The 19725-nt window shown below is 38.8% G+C and overlaps 1 protein-coding gene across 4 annotated transcripts in view; it reads left to right on the top strand.

Annotated features, from left to right (window-relative positions):
• The window catches only part of lsamp (limbic system associated membrane protein), an 843236-nt gene that overhangs the window by 747334 nt on the left and 76177 nt on the right, over positions 1–19725 (top strand). For 3 of the 4 annotated variants that reach the window (XM_043700769.2, XM_043700768.2, XM_087992878.1), the window contains exon 7: positions 7297–7332. The exons of the other annotated variant lie outside the window; for it this stretch is intronic. In XM_043700769.2, the coding sequence (XP_043556704.1) occupies positions 7297–7332 (36 nt within the window). The remainder of the gene's footprint in view (positions 1–7296; positions 7333–19725) is intronic. 4 annotated transcript variants of the gene reach the window in all.

Here is a 19725-nt window from a genome sequence, read left to right as displayed (position 1 = left end):
AGGAAGACCGATCTGATGTCTGCAGCGGTGACGGAGGGAACAGGTGCACCAGGGCTGTCAGGGTGGGTGACACCAGGCCACTGGCTTTCTGCTCGAACTGAGCACAGAAAGCATTGAGCGCATCAGGGAGAGATGTGTCTTTGTCTGCTATCTTGCTGTGCTTCGTTTTGTATCCTGTTATGCTGTTTAGCTTATCTTTTCAATTTCAGAGCCTTTAAAAGGACTGCAGGGAATGCCTCTGCATTAATGGAGTCTCTGCTGGTCCAGTGTTCTTCAAGCCCCTCAGACTTGAATCTAGATCAGTGACAGTGAAGTAGTAGCACAAATTGGAGAGTAGCAAATTGGCATCCAGCTTCAAGAAGTGTGATTAGCCCTGGCACCTCACTGGAATGATTAAATGGAGGCTAATGTCCACTTTCTGGTAAGCCTGAGGCCTTCTAATTTGGTTATGTGCTAGAAGTGCAACTTCAGTTAACTGTCAGAAAATAACTCAAATGCTAATCAAGTTGCCAACTGAATTCAATGGGTGGAACCTACAATGAAACTGCTCAGATTTACCAATTCTGCAGAGTGATCCAGGATAATTGAAGTTGAGATTTGTATAAATAATTTACATTTATGTTAGCTCTTGAAAATGGAGGAAAAAGGATCATGAAGTAGGTTCCCTGATTGCTTTTGAGAAATGTTTAGACCTTGACAGCTCATGAAATATATTTTTCACTGTTCTAATAGCACACCTTCAGGCAGAGCTGGAAAGGAAAAAAATCTGCTGACACTTGAGATTTTTAGGGAGCTAATAGCCAGTTGTAATCAGCTTTAGCTCAATTAATATTTGATGTGCCTATAAAAGCCAAGATCAAACAAAACAGATGTAAACCATTGGCTCTACTCATTTAACATAGAAGTCGTGAAAATGTTTTTTTCATTGAATAGCAGTTTTGGATTTTGTTCATGTTTGTAGTTTGTGACAGCTTGCATGCTAGACTGCTGATTGTCTCCAATCAAGGGAGCTGAAAATTAGAAACTGGAAAATCTACAGTTTTCTAGGTTCAAAGTCTGAGCATTGAACTTTGGTCCTTGACTAAGGTTAAAACATGTCTCCTTGGTTGTGCATCAATGTTAATGAAAATGTGATTAACGATGACTGTCGAGTATAAAATATTATAATTTCAAAAGTCAGAAAATGGCTTTTGATGTTTCATTGCATCGGTATATTGTCCTAGATTTCTCAGTTAATCATACGTGTGAGATAACTGTATGGGTTCCATAGGATTCCATACCCATAGATCCCTCAATGTTGCCACCCAATTTGATAGGTTGTTATGAAGGCATGTGGTGTGATGGCTTTCATTCGCAGGAGGATTCATTTTAAGAGCCGTGAAGTTATGTTGCAATTCTATAGAGCCCTGGTTAGACCACATTTGGAGCACTGTTTTCAGTTCTGGTTGCCTCATTATAAGAAGGATGTGGAATCTTTAGAGAGGATGTAGAGCAGATTTACCAGGATGCTGCCTGGACTGAAGGCATGTCTTATGAAGAAAGGTTGAGGGGGCTAGGGCTTTTCTCATTGGAGTCAAGAATGATGAGAGGTGACTTGAAAGAGGTGCACAAGATGATGAGAGCCATGGATAGAGTGGATAGCCAGAGGCTTTTTCCCAGGGCAGGAATGGCTGTCATGAGGGGGCATAATTTTCAGGTGATTGGAAGAAGGTGTAAGGGTATCAGAGATATTTTCTTGATACAGATGGGTGCGTGGAATGCACTGCCAGCAGTGATAGTTGAGTCAGATACATTAGGGACATGTAAGTGACCCTTGGGTATGCAAATAGATTATTGTAAAATGTAGAGTATGGAGGTTAGTTTGATTTTAGACAAGGATAAAAGGTCGACATAACATCGAGAGCTGAAGGACCTGCACTGTTGTATGTTATAGAATCACAGAGATGTACAGCATGGAAATAGACTTGTCCATGTCGACCAGATATCCCAACCCAATCTAGTTCCACCTGCCAGCACCTGGCCCATATCCCTCCAAACCCTTTCTAATCATATACCGATCAAGATGCCTTTTAAATGTTGTAATTGTACTGACCTCCACCACTTCCTCTGGCAGCTCATCCCACACACGCACCACCCTCTGCGTGAAAAAGCTGCCCCTTAGGTCTCTTTTATATCTTTCCCCTCTCACCCTAAACCTATGCCCTCTAGTTCTGGACTCCCCCACCCCAGGGAAAAGTCTTGTCTATTTACCCTATCCATGCCCCTCATGATTATATAAACTTCTCTCAGGTCACTCCTCAGCCTCCGATGCTCCAGCATATTCAACCTCTCTCTGTAGCTCAAATCCTCCAATCCTGGCAACATCCTCACAAATCTTTTCTGAACACTTACAAGTTTTACAACATCCTTCTGATAGGAAGGAGACCAGAATTGCATGCAATATCCCAAAAGTGGCCTAACCAATGTCCTGTACAGCTGCAACATGACCTCCCAACTCTTGTGCTCAATCTGACCAACAAAGGAAAGCATACCAAACGCCTTCTTCGTTATCTTATCTACCTGTGACTCTACTTTCAAGGAGCTATGAACCTCCACTCCAAGGTCTCTTTGTTCAGCAACACTCCTTATCACCTTACCATTAAGTGTATAAGTCCTGCTAAGATTTGCTTTCCCAAAGTGCAGCACCTCACATTGATCTAAATTAAACTTCATCTGCCACTCCTCAGCCCATTGGCTCATCTGATCAAGATCCTATTGTAATCCGAGGTAACCTTCTTCACTGTCCACTACAATTCCAATTTTGGTGTCATCTGCAAACTTACTAACTATATCTCTTAAGCTCATGTCAAAATCACTTATATAAATGATGAAAAGTAGTGGACCGAGCACTGATCCTTATGGCACTCCACTGGTCACAGGCCTCCAATCCGAAAAACAACCCCGCTACAATCAAAGAACATGAGTTTTTTCTGATTCTTCATTGCTGGTTTAAGGAAGATTGTAATGCATTATTCCTGCTATATTGTAATTTCCCTCATCTCCCCACTTCCACCACCACCATTACTGCACACATACACACATACTTTACATAGGGAGCTCTCTCTGGGACCTGAAATTTTAAACTATTGAGGCATGATATTAATTGCACTGTTTTGTTCCTCAGCATAAAGATGTGATTCAAAGTCATTTCACTGTTTCTGTACATTTCCTTGATCTGCAGTGGTTGAAGAAAGCAGGTCCCAAACACATGCTCAAAGGCAGCTGACCTAGCTAGCAACATCTGTCACCCATGAGTGAATAAAAGAAATCGTATCTCAAGTTACACTTTAACAATGCTCAAAGGCCATTTTAATAAAAATGTACCAGAGATTAACCTTGAAATTGCCCAATGGACCAATTGAATCTGGATGAGTGAGTAAGTTTGGTTGTCACAAAACTTTCTCACATTACTATGAATGGTTAAGTAACTGAAATGCCAGCTTTCCTCAATTGGTAACACTCTTTGCTTGGAGTTTGTCAGTAGATTGTGGGTTCAATCCCAATCTAACACATGGATACCTGATTTAGGCTGGATCATAAGAATAAGAGAGCACAAGATTCCATTCATCTAGTTGAAATAAACTGTTAGTCCAAAATTACAACTACTGATTCAGTTATAAGTCATCGAGTTGTATATGATAGAAACAGACCCTTCGGTTTTATTCGTCCATGCCAACTAGATTTCCTAAATTAATCTGTTCCCATTTGCCAGCATTTGGCCCCTATCCCTCTAAACTCTTCCTTGTCATGTACTTTTAAGTGTTGTAATTGTACCAGCTTCCACCGCTTCCTCTGGCAGCTCATTCAATACATGCACCACTATCTGCATGAAAACATTGCCCCTTAGATTCATTTAAATCTTTCTCCTCTCACCTTAAACCTATGCCCTCAGTTTTGAACTCCCCTGTGCTGGAGAAAAGACCTTGTCTATTTACCCTATCCATGCCCCTCAATGGTTTTATAAATTTCTATATGGTCACCCCTCAGTCTCTGATGCTCCAGGAAAAATAGCTCCAGCCTATTCACCCTATAGTTCGAACCCTCCAAACTGGCCAACATCCTTGTAAATCTTTCCTGAATCCTTTCAAGTTTCACAACATCCTTCCTACAGGACAGAGACCAGAATTGAACACAGTTTTCCAAAAGTGACCTAAACAATTAAAATGTCCCAGTTCACTACCCTAAAAACAGGAAGTGTTATTAAGGTATCCTGGCCAACAATATTTTCTCAATTAACGCTATCAACTGACCAAATATAATTTAAGACGTTGTTTTGCACAACACACTTGGCATTGGTTTTCGTCCTTTACCCTACCCAAATGTCTAATATTCAATGATATTTTAGAACATGAATGATTGCAATTATTTAGCTGTTGGAACATCACAGCAAAGCTTGATACTACATTCACCAGGTATGCATACACACTCACTTTCTGCTGGAGGGCTATCCATAAGATGTTATGTTTTATTATTCTGTGATGGTCTTCTTATTGAGACTTAAGGCAGGGACTATAACCCTGGTTGCTTTTTAATCTGACTGCCCAGAAACCAGTAACAGTTTCTATCATGATCCCATCACGACTTGCCTAACAGAACAAGTTTGTTTTTAATAATTGAGGCATCAAGGAGACATTTTGAATACTTTTAATTGTCATTTAGGATTTGTCCAAATGTATTATTGCATCGAACTTTCTACCAATCAGCACAAATAATTGAAATTGCACAACAAGTACACATATATGTAATTGTGTGTATCATTTTAACTGTCAACATGCTGTAATTTATATTTTGAATGAAATGATTGGGGCGGCACTGGTTAGCACTGCTGCCTCACAGCAACAGGGTCCCAGGTTCGATTCCAGCCTCGGGCGACTGTTTGTGTGGAGTTTGCACATTCTCCCCATGTCTGCGTGGGTTTCCTCCGGGTGCTCCGGTTTCCTCCCACAGTCCAAAAAAAACATGCAGGTCAGGTGAATTGGCCATGCTAAATTGCCCATAGGTGCATTAGTCAGAGAGAAACGGGTCTGCGTGGGTTACTCGCCGGAGGGTCGGTGTGGACTGGTTGGGCCAAAGGGCCTGTTTCCACACTGTAGGGAGTCTAATCTAGTCTAATCAGCACTTAGAGCTATAGTGATAACAAGAATGCTGATGAGAGAAAATGTATTTGAAGTCTCAATTTCAATTTGTGTAGCTCAAATATTCATTTATACCAGATAAGTTCTCTCGTGAAAATTTCTCTCATTAAGACAATTAAACTGTGATATAGCTCTTTTGATTTATCATTAGAAGCTTTGTAGAAATGGAAGAGTTTATCAATGGTGTTAACTGAAATCAGTCAATGCGAAGTATTAATGATAATTGGCAATTAACTGTACATCACCTTTCGGGATTTTCTTCAAGTAACTATTGATATTTCAGAATAATGACATCGTGAGAGCTCCATTTTATATAGAAAATTGTGTCTGGATGTTGCTGAGTCACATTAGCATGAAAATCCTTTCCAGCGTGCTCAGTTCCACATGAGAATATTCTTGACTGTCATCTTGTCTATCTGCAGACTGTTCATAACGATGACCCTGAACTCCATGCAGGAGGGCGATTAATACTCATATAAGGAACAAATATGCTGATCTTGTATTCAGCCAGTGCTCATGACTTCACAATCATTTATAACTTAATTAATATTTTAATATTATATTATCTGTTAAGTTGAATTAATAGGTGATTGTTCCATTATTGGCATTCTGCAATCTATTAACGTATTATCTGATGTTAGTCCTGGCCATACTTCTATCAGGCTAAAGGCATACAATGAATTAAGATCATTTTTTTTACTGTACAATTTGAAGTACACAAAAATATTGCAAGTTAGCTTAAAAACACAGAAGTGCTTTTGATTCTAAAAGGGAACTAAGCGGTATCATGAAGGTCCTGAATAAGTAACTTCCATGGTTGTAAACAAGCAGCGTAACATTCACATAGTAAAGTGGAGTCAGTTAGCCCTGCTGGCAGGATGGCTGATTTGTAATTCAGAGTGATGCCAACAGTGTGAGTTCAGTTCCTGCTGAAGTTAATATGAAGGACCCTCCTTCTCAAATACTCCCCTTGCCTGAGGTATGGTGACCCTCAGGTTAATCCACCACCAGCTCTTGCTCTTGTGCTCTCTCTCTCTCTGGTCTATTTGGATTATGGCGACTGAAAATATCAAAGCTCTTGTGCACAAGGCAATCTCTAACACTTCACAAATCAAGTTGGATGTATTTCTGAGGGGCTATACAGAAAGCTTAAATATTTAGATCCATTTTGCAGTAGCAATCTGATTGCTGGAGATGCATTGTTGCATTTTCTATTTTCCCAAATAGGAATTGATTACTTTGAAAACTGTTCATGGCCTCATTGCAGACTTCCTTAGCCAACTCATTAATTTTGGAAATGTGGTTGATTTTTTTCGCAATTAAAAACAAAACTGTGATTTGATTCAGACATTTACATAATATTTGACATCCTGTGTGAGACAACAACGAGAGATTTCATATGTTTACAGTATCAGTAATTTGACTTACAGTCCAAGAAAGCCTTGGCCTAAGAGTCTAATTTATAGTCCAAAAAACAACCTGGGCCTGATTTTATACTTTTTATGGTGTTTAAAGCTGCATTAGGTAGCAGGTTGAGGTACAAGGGTAGTACACTGACAAAATAAACCTATCTTGATAATAATTGAGGGAAGATTTCATTTGTTTTTGGCTATTTTGGGGAGTGAGGTGCAATGCATCTACAGCGTCGTATCATTTGTTTTAACTTTTTATTCTGATTAATGTTTTTCTCGACTCTTTGTAATTTAAAGCTCAACATCACCAATTTGTCATCTAACTTGCCCTCTATGAAGATATTTTAAATTTAAAGGAAAATGACAATTCAAAAAGTTAAATGATGTGGACAGACATTCATTATCTCCATAGGACAGAGACTATGTATTCTGTATGGTATACCAAATGTGATTTTGGCACTTAACTCCAGCAGAAGTGACACCAACATTCAGTTGTCATGAATGCTTTGTGCCAGTTTGGATAATAAAGCAACAAAATACTAGCAGCTGGAGCAAGGGGACTTGAGTACAATAAATCTTAAATTACTCCATTCAAATCATTCTATAAAATTAGGCCTTCATTGTTCATTTGTGTCAAAGTTGTATTATGACAGCATGATATAATTATAAATGTCCTTTTTCCATTTTTCTTTTATCATTTCCTTCCATAGAAAGTATCCTGCCAACTATTCCAAACCCTATTCAAGGTCAGTATGGATTAGTGATGATTCTAGTCATTACTATTAGCCTAATTAGAAGTATTTTTAGCAGGACTTTTATCATAGAATATTAACATACCAAATATGTATTTTAGTAAATACTGATTGCTGTTGGTAGAATGAAGCAACTGTGATAGTTTACAATATCCAGAGCCCTTACAATAAAGGGCATGGTGTTAACCTTGTTTTCTTTAACAACAATCAATATTTGATTTATTATACTCTTGGGCTGTGAAAATTAAGTACTTGTATATTAAGAAGTGTTAGTCCAGGGCAGTCTATTGAAAATCTCCACTGCTATTTTACATTTGCCAATAAATTTTCAGTGGAGTACAAATTTGATGTTTTGTACATACAAATCATGTACTATTGCATTTATAAACCCAATGAGCCACACTATGATACTACTTGCTGTGCACCACAGCTGTTCCTTGCTTTATCAATAATGATGCCATCTGTTCTATCCCCAATATTATAAGGCACTAACTAGTTTCTAGTGATATTGCTTGTGGATAATGTAGCCTGGGAGTTTTGCAGTGAGGCTCAGTGGATAAGATCGCCTTTTGGCTCATACAATTGGTGATCCTATTGGGAAGTATCTCAATGAAAACATTCTGGGGATTTCTATAGCCATAGTCTGAGGGCAGTTGGGACTAATGGCTGGCCAATGTTTCTGTACATTGATATGATGGTTGATAGCTTCCTCCCCTTATCCTTGGACAGGTATTAGATTATCAAGGTCAGGAAAAGAAGTAAAGAATCCACCCAGCTATCTTATATCTTGTTTGAAATATCAGAAGCATATAGAATAGAAATAATGATTTATAGTCTCATTGCATCTTTCCTTAACATTAGAAGGATTTTTTTGTAAAAACAAATGTGTTAATTTGGAATGCATTTTTTAAACTTGAATCACCGCTCACCTATGTCTCCAGTACTGGAGATTAGAAAGAAGTGTTACAAAGGTACTATTATTCACAACAATTTACTATAATCTCTGCTGCATCGAACATCTATAGATCAAAGTAAGTGGCATCACATTTTGGCTTTTTGTAGGTCTTACCGATGAAATAAGTAATGGCAGGTTCTAAATTTTGTTTGATGAAGCATTTAAAACTTTACACAGAAAGCATACTATTAAGTAGGGTCAATTCTTCTAAGTACTTCCTTAAAATGTTAGACTGCAATGAGCACCATGTTGAATGCCATCTTTCAAGTTGAACGTTTTCGTTTAAATGAAGAGTTTTGTACAGTCTTTATTCATGTCCTCACACACTGGTGTGAAAATTTATTATAAAAAGCAATCACAGGTCTCAGTAGTTCAAAGTCATGAACCTAACCTAGCTACAGATCTCTGTCAGTGGAGAGATTATGGTAGAATGGTTACAGTTTGCTGTTATAACATGTGAGTCCTGCTGAGCCAAAATTGATGCCTGGAGCAGGTACTTGTGAAAGCTTTAGTAGCAATTGACTTAGTCAGTTTTTCATTGAAATTCTGGCCCAAGGGTGTAATAAAGACTTTGGCTGTTCACCGAAACCACTGTTAGTAGTCCATTCACAGGTGGGTTACTCTGGATGTCTTTCAGTCTGTTGTTTAGATAACCCCTTTAGCTCAGAAAAAAGTTACAAAAAGATTTATTTGTTCCAGTGAATGCGATTTAGTTCTTGGATTTTATCTATTATTCAATATATACTATAATTATGAAATGTTGCTATAATATGATGGACATGAAATCAGACATCCATGCATCCCACAGTAATTCAAATGATTTCCTTACATAGAGGTGAATAGTTTTAGTATGTGGTATAATGAACACTTATTGACTTGAAACCATAGCTTTATTTCTCTATTCATGATCATGAGTGCTGCCTAAACAGCTGAGTATTTTCAGCATTTTCGTTTTTTTTTATTTCTTCACCCTAAGCTGTAATACTGCTTATCAGAGGTTTTACTTGTAATCTGCAATACTTACCAGTCTTATTTTTTTGCCCGAATTAGTGAGGCTTGTCAAACAAATTTGAGCTGACAGGGTGAGAATAAGACCAAAGAGTGGAAATAATAGCAGGAGTCAGCCGCATAAACTAACATAGACTTACTCTATAGGATTTATCTCCAAGGGTCAAGAATAAGAAGGAAAGTCAGGTAAGATTCCAGCACACCCAAAGTTCAGTCTTTAGGCTCTCAGAAAAGCACTTTGCACCTGAAGCAGATATGAAAACATGGGATAGAGCTTCTACTTGCCTCTAAGCTTTTCCCATTTTCTATGCTATTCTGTTTTTTTCTTTTCCTCACAAACTACTCTCAGAGTATCACCTCCTCTTATAAAGAAACTGGCATTGACTGCCCTACAGACAATTCTTACCAGTTGTTAATTGTTGCTTTCCGCTTTTAATAGATTGTTTCATTTCCATTAGATGCTCCAAATATGAAGTCTGGATAATAGCTTATCAATGCACCAGACTGATTTTTTTTACAAACCTCAGACTACACTAGACTGAGGTGGATTGGGCTGCTTTGGCCCCTGAACAGAAGCTAAGAATGCTACTACTTCTGCCTGCTGATATATTTTCAGCTCAGCCATAACCTACTATAGTTCCAAATCTTGAGCATTTATCAGATGCAAAACTGCCCACCAGCCATTTTCCACTTAAAAGTGGTGCATTTCTGCTGACGATGAAGATGGTGAAAAGGCATGTTGCACGATTTATTTCTATGGTTTCTTAGGATATGTGGAAATAATCTACACAGTAGTCACAAAGGTGCCAGCTGATTATGGCAAGAAAATACAACGTATTTACACAAAATCTAAAGGGCTTTTGCTTAAAAAGAAGACAATGTAAGTCCATCTCTGTTAACAGCTTCACTAATTCTCCACATTTTTGAATATAACAGGATGTATTACTGTTGTCAGGTACGATAATGTCGAACCAAAGCTGTTCTCTTCTTTTCCTTTTTTTAATAATTAGGCTCTGTTGGTTTATAGCTGCAACTGTAGTATTTCCATTTCATTCTCTATTTCAATTATTCTTGACATGATGTTTGATATTTATTAGCTTCTTATATTCTTTGAGAAAAACAAATCCTGATGAGGGCTTGCGTGTATTTGCAGTCTAATGTTAGTTTTTAGTGTAACAACAAGTTCAGCCTGTCACCTAACATTGATGAAGTCTGTGGTTTATTTACATTCTTGCCCATTGCAAAGAAAAGGGAATCAGAATTTGGGGATGGCATGGAGCATTTCATATCTTGTGGGGCTGACTCAGATTCCTCAGGAGCAGGATTTCAGAGATTGGTGCAAGGGAAGAGGTCATAGACCTCATGGAGTTGGTCAGGATTGGGGGGAGATCAGAGGGGATGCAAATGGTGCCCTTGGAGAAGGTTGTGGGAATTGTTGGAAAAGCAACTGCTTTGGGACAAGCACACAGGTGGACAGGCACTTACCTCCTGGATCCAGCAGCCATTACCTCCCGGCAGCTACATATTTTCTTGAGGCTTGTGAGATGTGGTTGCTTGGAATTATATTGAAAAAACTCATGCAGCCTTATGATAATATTTGAGTTGTTAACCCATTTCACAGGGACAGGTTGTTTTGTCCTCTTCTACATCCTGTCTTTGCTAAATGCGGTCAAGACTCAGATTTTCCAAACTAAATGCCCACTTGATCCAAACATACTTGCTTTTTGAGGGTTGTAATTCCCTCCCATGTCAGGATATTGTGTGGGATGTGAGGGCAGTATGAGGGCATTCATGACAATAAAGCAATGTGCACAGAGGCACATGTTGTTGGATCAGCACTTAGAGAGAAAGCAGAAATGAAATTATCATGCTTACTTGCATTACATGGAAAAAGAATATCTGTGTTCAATTCATTGGGAGTATGGGAGCCTGATATCTTTTTTTAGATTATATTACTTACAGAGTGGAAACAGGCCCTTCGGCCCAACAAGTCCACACCGACCCGCCGAAGCACAACCCAACCAGACCCATTCCCCTACATTTACCCCTGCCCCTAACACTACGGGCAATTTAGCTTGGCCAATTCACCTAACCTGCACATTTTTGGATTGTGGGAGGAAACCGGAGCACCCAGAGGAAACCCACGCAGACACGGGGAGAATGTGCAAACTCCACACAGTCAGTCGCCTGAGGCGGGAATTGAACCTGGGTCTCTGGCACTGTGAGGCAGCAGTGCTAACCACTGTGCCACCGTGCCGCCCACTGTGTACATTGTTAAACCAATTTTATTGGGTCCACACCTACAAATCTGCTCACAACCCACTGAAATATCCCAAAAATATACTGCACAATTCCTTTCAATGTATCATTATTTAAGCTGAAGTGGATAGGTGGGAGAGAGAAGAAAGCTACACAGTGGCAAAGAGCATAAAATGGTGCACAAATACCAAAATGGAATCAATCAATCTTATTTATCACCATTTAGTGTTTCATTTTTATACTTTTGAAAACTCTAAAGTACATTCGGCTACCAAATGCAGATACAAAAGTCAGAGGGTGTTCAAATGTTTAGATACTCTGTTTATGGATGGAAAAGGTGAAATCTACAGAAAGATGCTCAAAAGATGTGTTCAAATTTAACACAGCTAGTGTCCTTTGATCACATGACAAGTGGAAATGAACATGAATAACCAACATCCTATTTTTTTTGCTGATATTACGGAAGCTTCTGTTTTCTCATTGCTCTGCACTGTTGTTATTGAGCCACAGGCTGTCAGAAACAACTGTTTACGAGTCATTGGTAGTGAGGGCAAATGGGGTAGGAAATTAAATTGGGTTCAGACTGCAGCTGATGCTTTTGCGATTAAAACAATCCATTAAATCTGATTGAATTGATCATGTTGGTAAATGCTCTGTATGAAGAGTATCAAATAAAGTAAAATTTCGCAGGAATAGATATTTGGAGTAGATTTTGTAGTCAGCAGCAAAGGAACAACATTCAACACTAACCTTGCAGAAGCTATTTATAACCATTTAGCAGGCTCAGGAGCAAAAATTTCCTATTTTCCAATGTCATTTTCAATTTGTGGCCTTAAACAAGTGATCTGTAGTAGCCAGCAACAGTTCAGTGAGTTGGATCAGCTAATCAGATTGGAAAAAAAAATGTCACAGACCAACAGAACGGGAAATAAAGGAAATGGTTATAAATTAAATTTAAAGTATTAGACCAAAAGTGAAATAAAGTTTGGGTCCACACACGGGACTGAAGGAAAAGCTTAGATGTCAGAACAGAAATATTTTTGAAAATTGGTTTATCACATTGTGGATTATTGTTCTGAAATTCCACACTTATAAAATTAGTTTTAATTTCTGGGCCAAAGACATTATTCAACAGCAATGATACATAATGCATAGTTTAAAATCTTATTTAATTTTGATTGAAGATGGCTGAACTTTTAATTGATTTTACAGCCAGAATATTATGTTTACTGTTAATATTTTCATTTGTGATGCCTGTAACAGTATACTCTGTGGAGTATCTCTAACAAAAACTTTAGATTTCCTCATCTAGATATGACTGCACAGACACAAGGAGTTTGATTTAGTGTGGGGGGCCTGTGAGTCCTATGTCCAGATAATTTCCTGAACTGGACACAGTGTCAAGACTGCCCACATGATGCTATATTCAAAGCTAAATAACCAAGTTGGGCCAGCAGCAAAACTCAATGTCCAATTAACCTGCCAAACATTGTCAGGAGGCAAGAGTTGGTAGTTGTGCACAGTCCCCAAAGACAATTGGCAGCCACAATGACACCAGAGAGCCAACAGCCTCATGATGCAGAGACAAACAACTACAATGCCTGACTTTTTCTTCGAAAGAAACATGACTTAATTGCTCCTGCATTGCACCCAGCAACTGCGCACTCATGATGCCAGACTATCTGGCTTTGCCAACTTGCAATTTGAAAATCACCTTCTAGAACTCCACAGTAAATTAGCAAGCTGGAAACAACCACGTTCCTGAATAAACCCCCATCCTCCATCTATGAGCCTCAAAATCACCCCAAACTGTTCTCACTTTGTAAATAGCATGATGTCCCTGAGGTGTTGAGACATTGACATATCATCTGGGAGCATTATTTCTAAAGCATTCCCATAGTCCTTCTCATTCACAGAATGAATTCAAAAACCATTTGAAAACCAAGGCTAAGGAGTTGCTAACAGCTTTACATAGTAGTACTGGAGATATTGACAGTTGCCATTATGATAAGGGGAAATTCCAGGCTGATCTATTTCAGTTCGCCATTCTCAAACCTACTTTTGAATTTTTTATTTTGCATATAACACAAATGTTGGAATATTGAATCTTCATTCACAGAAATTGTACTTTCAATGTAATTATTTCTTAATGTGTCAAAGGTCTAGAATTAAGGTTGTTCTTGAATTGTGAGTTGTTTCTCAATTCAAATGGTTCGAGGTTAGCATTTCTGCTTTCTCAAATTCAAGGCTTAGCAGCAGAGGGAATTATGTAGGTACCAGTGCTCAGACAAAAGCTAACCTCTCTGTTTTGGGAGGTGTCTGTTCCTTGGTGGAAGCCCACATCAGTAGCTTGGTCAATAACTAAAATAGTCCAAAGAGTATTCAAAATGATATTTCATTTAAAAAAAACATAAATATTTTTATTTCATTCTTTGATACATTAAGGAAAGACTAATTTACTTTTGTAATGACACCTTCCAAAGGCTGTAATTAGAAAATAAGCTCTAATTACTCAAAATCAAGGAGATCTTTATAAAGCTACTTGAGTCTTCATGTTTCACAGCCTGGATGGCACGCGGCGAATACCTGTAGAATACCTGTAATTTAGGGAGGAGCCATGTGGCCACTGCTCCCTTGTTGTAACAAGGTCTGTTGTACATCTAACCAAGCAGTATCACAGGTCACAGCCTTTCAATCACAAATTCAACATTAACTTATTCCAATATCTTTGAGTCTAACATGGTGCTGAACCTGAGCAATGCCGCTGCCTTAGCTGTGACTTTGGGGTTCATGTTATAAGGTAAATTGACAAAGTCCTCCTGACACTGATGAAAAAAATGAGTCACCTGAACATTTGTTTGATCATTATACACTTGCTGCCAACAGAGACTATTCCTGCTAAAGGTGGGTTCAACTCATTTACAAAGGTTAATTGTCAGTTGTTACATCAATGAACAACATGTTCTGTAGCACCTCTGTGATATGACAATAATATGTTTTCTCAGCAGTGCAGACCCAGAGAAACAAAAATTTTTCTTTTGTGGGTACAGCAAAATTAAAATCTATCCACAGATCATTACTATTCCATCACATAAAACAAACCTTTGCTCATGTTAGTTTTCCAAGTGCACTGCCTATGTTAAATTATACTTCATAGCAATAAATAACAACTTATAAAAGACCTTTACCTAATGAAACATCAGAAATATTTATTGGAACACAATGAAACAAAGTGTGGCACAAAGCCACATCAAGAACTATTAGGTCAGAGGACTAAAAGCTTGGTCAAAGAAGAAGGCTTAAATAAGTATTTTAAAGGAGGAAAAAGAAGTTTTGGGGTTCAAAGGCTAGGGCAAGATTTTAACATTCAGAGGACACCCCTTTATCTGCTATCAATGCCTCTGATTGCTCCCAGATTGAGAAAATTGGAGGAAAACAACCTGAGCCCCTGCCCATTACACTTTTTGCCCTGCCACACTGGAACTCAGCAGATAGGTCTCCCTGGTTTTGAAACTTACCACCTTTGACAACCTCTAGGGAGGCAGGTGATGTGGGAAATGATGAATCAAGTCCATTGATTGACTACTTAAAGTCATTAATTGGTGTGAGTTGAGAAAGTTGAACATGGACCTTCTCAGCTCACAGCATTTAATTGCAGAGTTGGCAGAGTTGGTGAGTTTCTCTTCCAGGAAATCTCACTCAATTTGCTCCTCTTCTCACTACCTCATTTGCTACATCTGGGGCTTTGTCTTAATTTTTGAATATCTGGTTGAACTCCTCATACTGTTTTCCTTGATGGTCCTTTCACTTGCTGTGTGATGGCAAATAGTGCCACCTGCTGCTAGCATTCAGTACTGACTTGTTTTGAAAGAGTGGGGGAAGATGTATTACAATATTATATCCTTATGCGGCTCTTTCATGAAGATCCTGATAATTGTAGATGATAGTTTAATGGATTCTGGTCACATTCCTATTCATTATCCATTAGTAATCACAAGCAGTGAGTGTTGAAAAACTGTTCCATTTCGAAAGACATCGCTGCAGTGGATCTTGTTTCCAACATGACAAGCACATATGCATTTTACATATATTTGCTTGTTTGCAAACACATATTGCAATAATGTTATTTGCACCAAAATATCTTCATGTCACCTGTTCAGCATCACTGTTTCTCCTTTTTAAAGGAAACTGAAAATATTTACCAAACACTTTTATTAGGAGAGGATGCTATTTTGTCTAAGAATCACTGACACCTAGACAGATAAGATCCTTTTTATTGCATTCGAAGGTAGTTTGTAACATGTATACAGCACATGCATAATATGAAGTAAATTATTATAAAAGAAGAAGACTGTTAGACTCATTAGCCTGGTGCCAGTGCTAGTTCTGTAATTGGTGCTGTGACGATTTACTCTAACTGCATGTGTGGTCTTTTTCTTATTGGCAGAATGTGATGTGTTGAGTCCTGCAAGGGTGTGTGCTGAGGTTGTCAGCTTTTTACAATTTATACCAATGACCTACCTGAGTGGAGAGAAGGCATGGTAACTAACTTTGCAGGTAACGTCAATAAAAATTGGAAAACATGTTGTGAAGGATACCTAAAGAGGTTGCAGATGGATATGAAAGATTGGTGAATGGGCAAGAATCTGGCAGATGGAGTACAATGTGGGAAAATGTGAAGGTTTCCTAGGCAGGTTTAATGAAAAAAAGAATGTTAGTTAAGTGAAGAACAACTGCAGAATTTCAAGTTTCATGAAGCACTAGATGTCTTAGTGCATGTGAGTCACCAAAATTAGCATGAAGGTAACTAAGTAATTCAGAAGGCTATAAAATTGTTTTCTTTATTATGAAGTAAGGCTATTACACTCTGGTTAGAGAGCGCATTAGTGAGATAACATCTTAAGTAGTGTGTGTAGTTTCAGTATATAAGGAAGGATGTTAATGCTTTGGAAGCAGTTCTGAGGAGGTTTATTAGATTGATACCTGGAGTGAGAGGGTTGCTTTGAACGGGTTGGCCTTGTTTTCACTGTAATTTAGAAGAGTGGAGGGTGACTTGGTTGAAGTTGACCATTAGATTTAGGAGTGGAATTAGGCCATCCAGCCATTCAAGAAATCTCTAGTATTTGATCATAGCTGATATGTTTCTTAACCCCATTCTTCTGCCTTCCCCCATTACTCTTGATCTCCTTACCAACTGAGAACCTATTTAACCCTGTCTTTAATTAACTCAATAACTTGGCCACTGCAGCCTTCTGCAGCAATAAGTTTCACAGATTCACCACACTGTAGCTGAAGAAATTCCTCCTCATCTCAGTTTATGGGTTGCACGGTGGCACAGTGGTTAGCATTGCTGCCGCACAGCGCCAGAGACCCGGGTTCAATTCCCGCCTCAGGCGACTGACTTTGTGGAGTTTGCACATTCTCCCCGTATCTGCGTGGGTTTCCTCCGGGTGCTCCGGTTTCCTCCTACAGTTCAAAAATGTGCAGGTTAGGTGAATTGGCTATGGTAAATTGCCTGTAGTGTTAGGTGAAGGGGTAAATGTGGGGGAATGGGTCTGGGTGGGTTGCGCTTCGGCGGGTCTGTGGACTTGTTGGGCCGAAGGGCCTGTTTCCACACTGTAATCTAATCTAATCTAAAGGGTAGTTCCCTTCACACTGAGGCTGTGTCCTTGGGTCCCACTCTCTCCTAATGTAAACACCTTCTGAATGTTTACTGTATCTAGAATGCTCAATATTCTTTAGGTTTTAATAAGATCCCGCCTTCTAAACTCCATTGAATACAGACCCAGATTCCTTAACCACTTCTCACATGAGAAGCCCCCAGAATGGTTCTTGTAAACCTCCTCTGAGCTCCCTCCAAGGTCAGCATATCCTTTCTTATGCACAGGGCCCAAGCTGCTCACAATAATCCAAGTGCAGTCTGATCAGAGCTTTGTACAGTCTCAGCAGCACATCTCTGCTCTTGTTTTCTCACCCTCTCGAAATGAATGCTGACATTGCATTTGCCTTCCTAACTGCCAAATGAGCCTGCATGTGAACTTTAAGAGAACCCTGAAATAAAACTCCTGTGGCATTTTGTGCTTCAGATGTTTGAAGCCTTTCCCCACTTAGAAAATAGTCTGTGTTTCTATTTTCCCACCAAAATGCATAATGTCACACTTTCCTGTATTGTGTATTACGCCTGCCACTTCTTTTCCTATTCTTCTTGCCCATCAAAGTCCTTCTGCAGCCTCCTGGCTACCTCAACACTATCTATATCTCCATCTATCTTTGTCTCATCTGCTTACTTAACAATGATGCCCTCAGTTCCTTTGTGCAGCTCATTAATGTATAACATGAATAATTGTGTTCCCAACACTAACTCTTGTGAAACCCCACTAGTCACCAGATGCTATCCTGAAAAAGACCCTTTTAACCTCACTCTCTGCCTTCTGCCAGTCAGCCAATCCTTATGTAGGCCAGTACCTTGCTCCTAACAGCATGGACTCTTATCTTTTTTTAACAGCCTCCTGTGCAGCTCCTTGCAAAAGGTTTTCTAGAAATCCAAATAGATCACATCCATTAGCTCTCCTTTGTCTGACTTGCTTGTTACTTCAAAGAATTGTAACAGATTTGTCAGGCATGACTCCCACTTGACAAAACCTTATTTTATCATGCACTTCCAAGCACTATGCAATCTCTTTAGTAATGTACAGTAAACTTTTATCAATGACAGAGGTTAGACTAACTGGCCTATAGTTTCCTGTCTTTTACCTGCTTCCTTTTTAAATGGGTGTTACATTATCCATTTTCTAGTCCCCTGGGACCCTGCCTGACACCAGTGACTCCTGAAAGTTTACCACCAGTGCCTCTACAATCTCCTGTTATTTCCTTCAGAACTCTGGGATTCAGTCCATCTGGTCTGGATGATTTTTCCACCTTTACATCTTTCAGCTTCCACAGCACCTTCTCCTGAGTGGTGGATGTATACAAGATCCTGAAAGCTCTTGATGAGGTAGATGTGGAAATAATGTTTACTCTTGTCAATGAGTCCAGAGCTGGGGATTCCATTTCAAAATTAGGGGCCTCCCTTTTAGTACATGGATGAGGGGAAATGTTTTCTCTTTGAGGGTTATGTTTCAGACAGAGGTGAAGGAGGAGTAATTGAATAGCTTTAAGGAGTTGGTAGATAGATTCATTTTAGGCAAGGAGATCAAATGTTCTACAGCCAGCTGGGAATGTGATTTTTAAAACACAAATAATTCATAGTTAGAAGAAAGATGTCACAGAGTGGTTACAGATGAGCTTCAAGTGGATGTGTGTGGATGATGCAAGACAGATGGATGTTTCATTTTATGATAGCAGTTCTTCTACAGGAGGAACTACAAGCAGCAGCAGCAGCAAAACTTCTGTATAGTACTCAAGGCGTGAATAATTATTGTTCTGTGTTCTTTTATTTTCTGTATAAACTACAAAGAACATTTATACATGTGATGTGTTAGGCCATATGTAAAAGTTTACATACAACCATATTAAGAATACAGTAATTAATTGATTTATAATTTCCTGACTTATCCATTACCCCTTTTCTAACAGGGATGTCTGACACAGTCTAGTCCACTGAGACATTTCACTGTTTGGAAAACTTGTTTGATGTTCAATTGTCTCCTCACTGCAAGGAGTGAATTTAGAGTCTAATTACAAATTTAATTTAAAATTCCTTTAAGTTTACAGTGGACTCTTCAACATTTTTCCCAGATACTCAAAAGTCCCATTTTCACCTCCTTGGGTAATATCAGAAGCAAAACACCTACGAACTATCTCTAATGCAATCTTACATCTGAGTCCAAGATAAATTTACCCTTCTTTAATTATCCTTCCACTTTTTATGTGTTCATAGTATCTTAGTGTGACATTAGTATCTACAGCATATGTTTGCACCACAATAGAGCAGTCAGTACTTGATCATATGACACAAAGGAACAGATATGTAAGAGAATGGTCAAATTTATTACAGAAGTTTAAAAATAAAATCAAGTTTATTGGTGATACAGAGGAAATATTTATGGGTTAACTGTCACAGGTGCATCAAGAATACAACAATAATACACAGACTGATAGACTGGACCACACATCCTCTGCAAGTGGCCTTGTGTTTGCTATAGGTTGCATTTTTCCCTGACATT

Source organism: Chiloscyllium plagiosum, unplaced genomic scaffold (genome assembly GCF_037043375.1).
Source record: "Chiloscyllium plagiosum isolate Xiang-an unplaced genomic scaffold, Cpla_swu_hap1 HiC_scaffold_12, whole genome shotgun sequence".
NCBI lineage: Eukaryota > Metazoa > Chordata > Chondrichthyes > Orectolobiformes > Hemiscylliidae > Chiloscyllium > Chiloscyllium plagiosum.
Note: the sequence above shows the minus strand (reverse complement) of the source record. Positions and strands in the feature narration are given on the sequence as shown.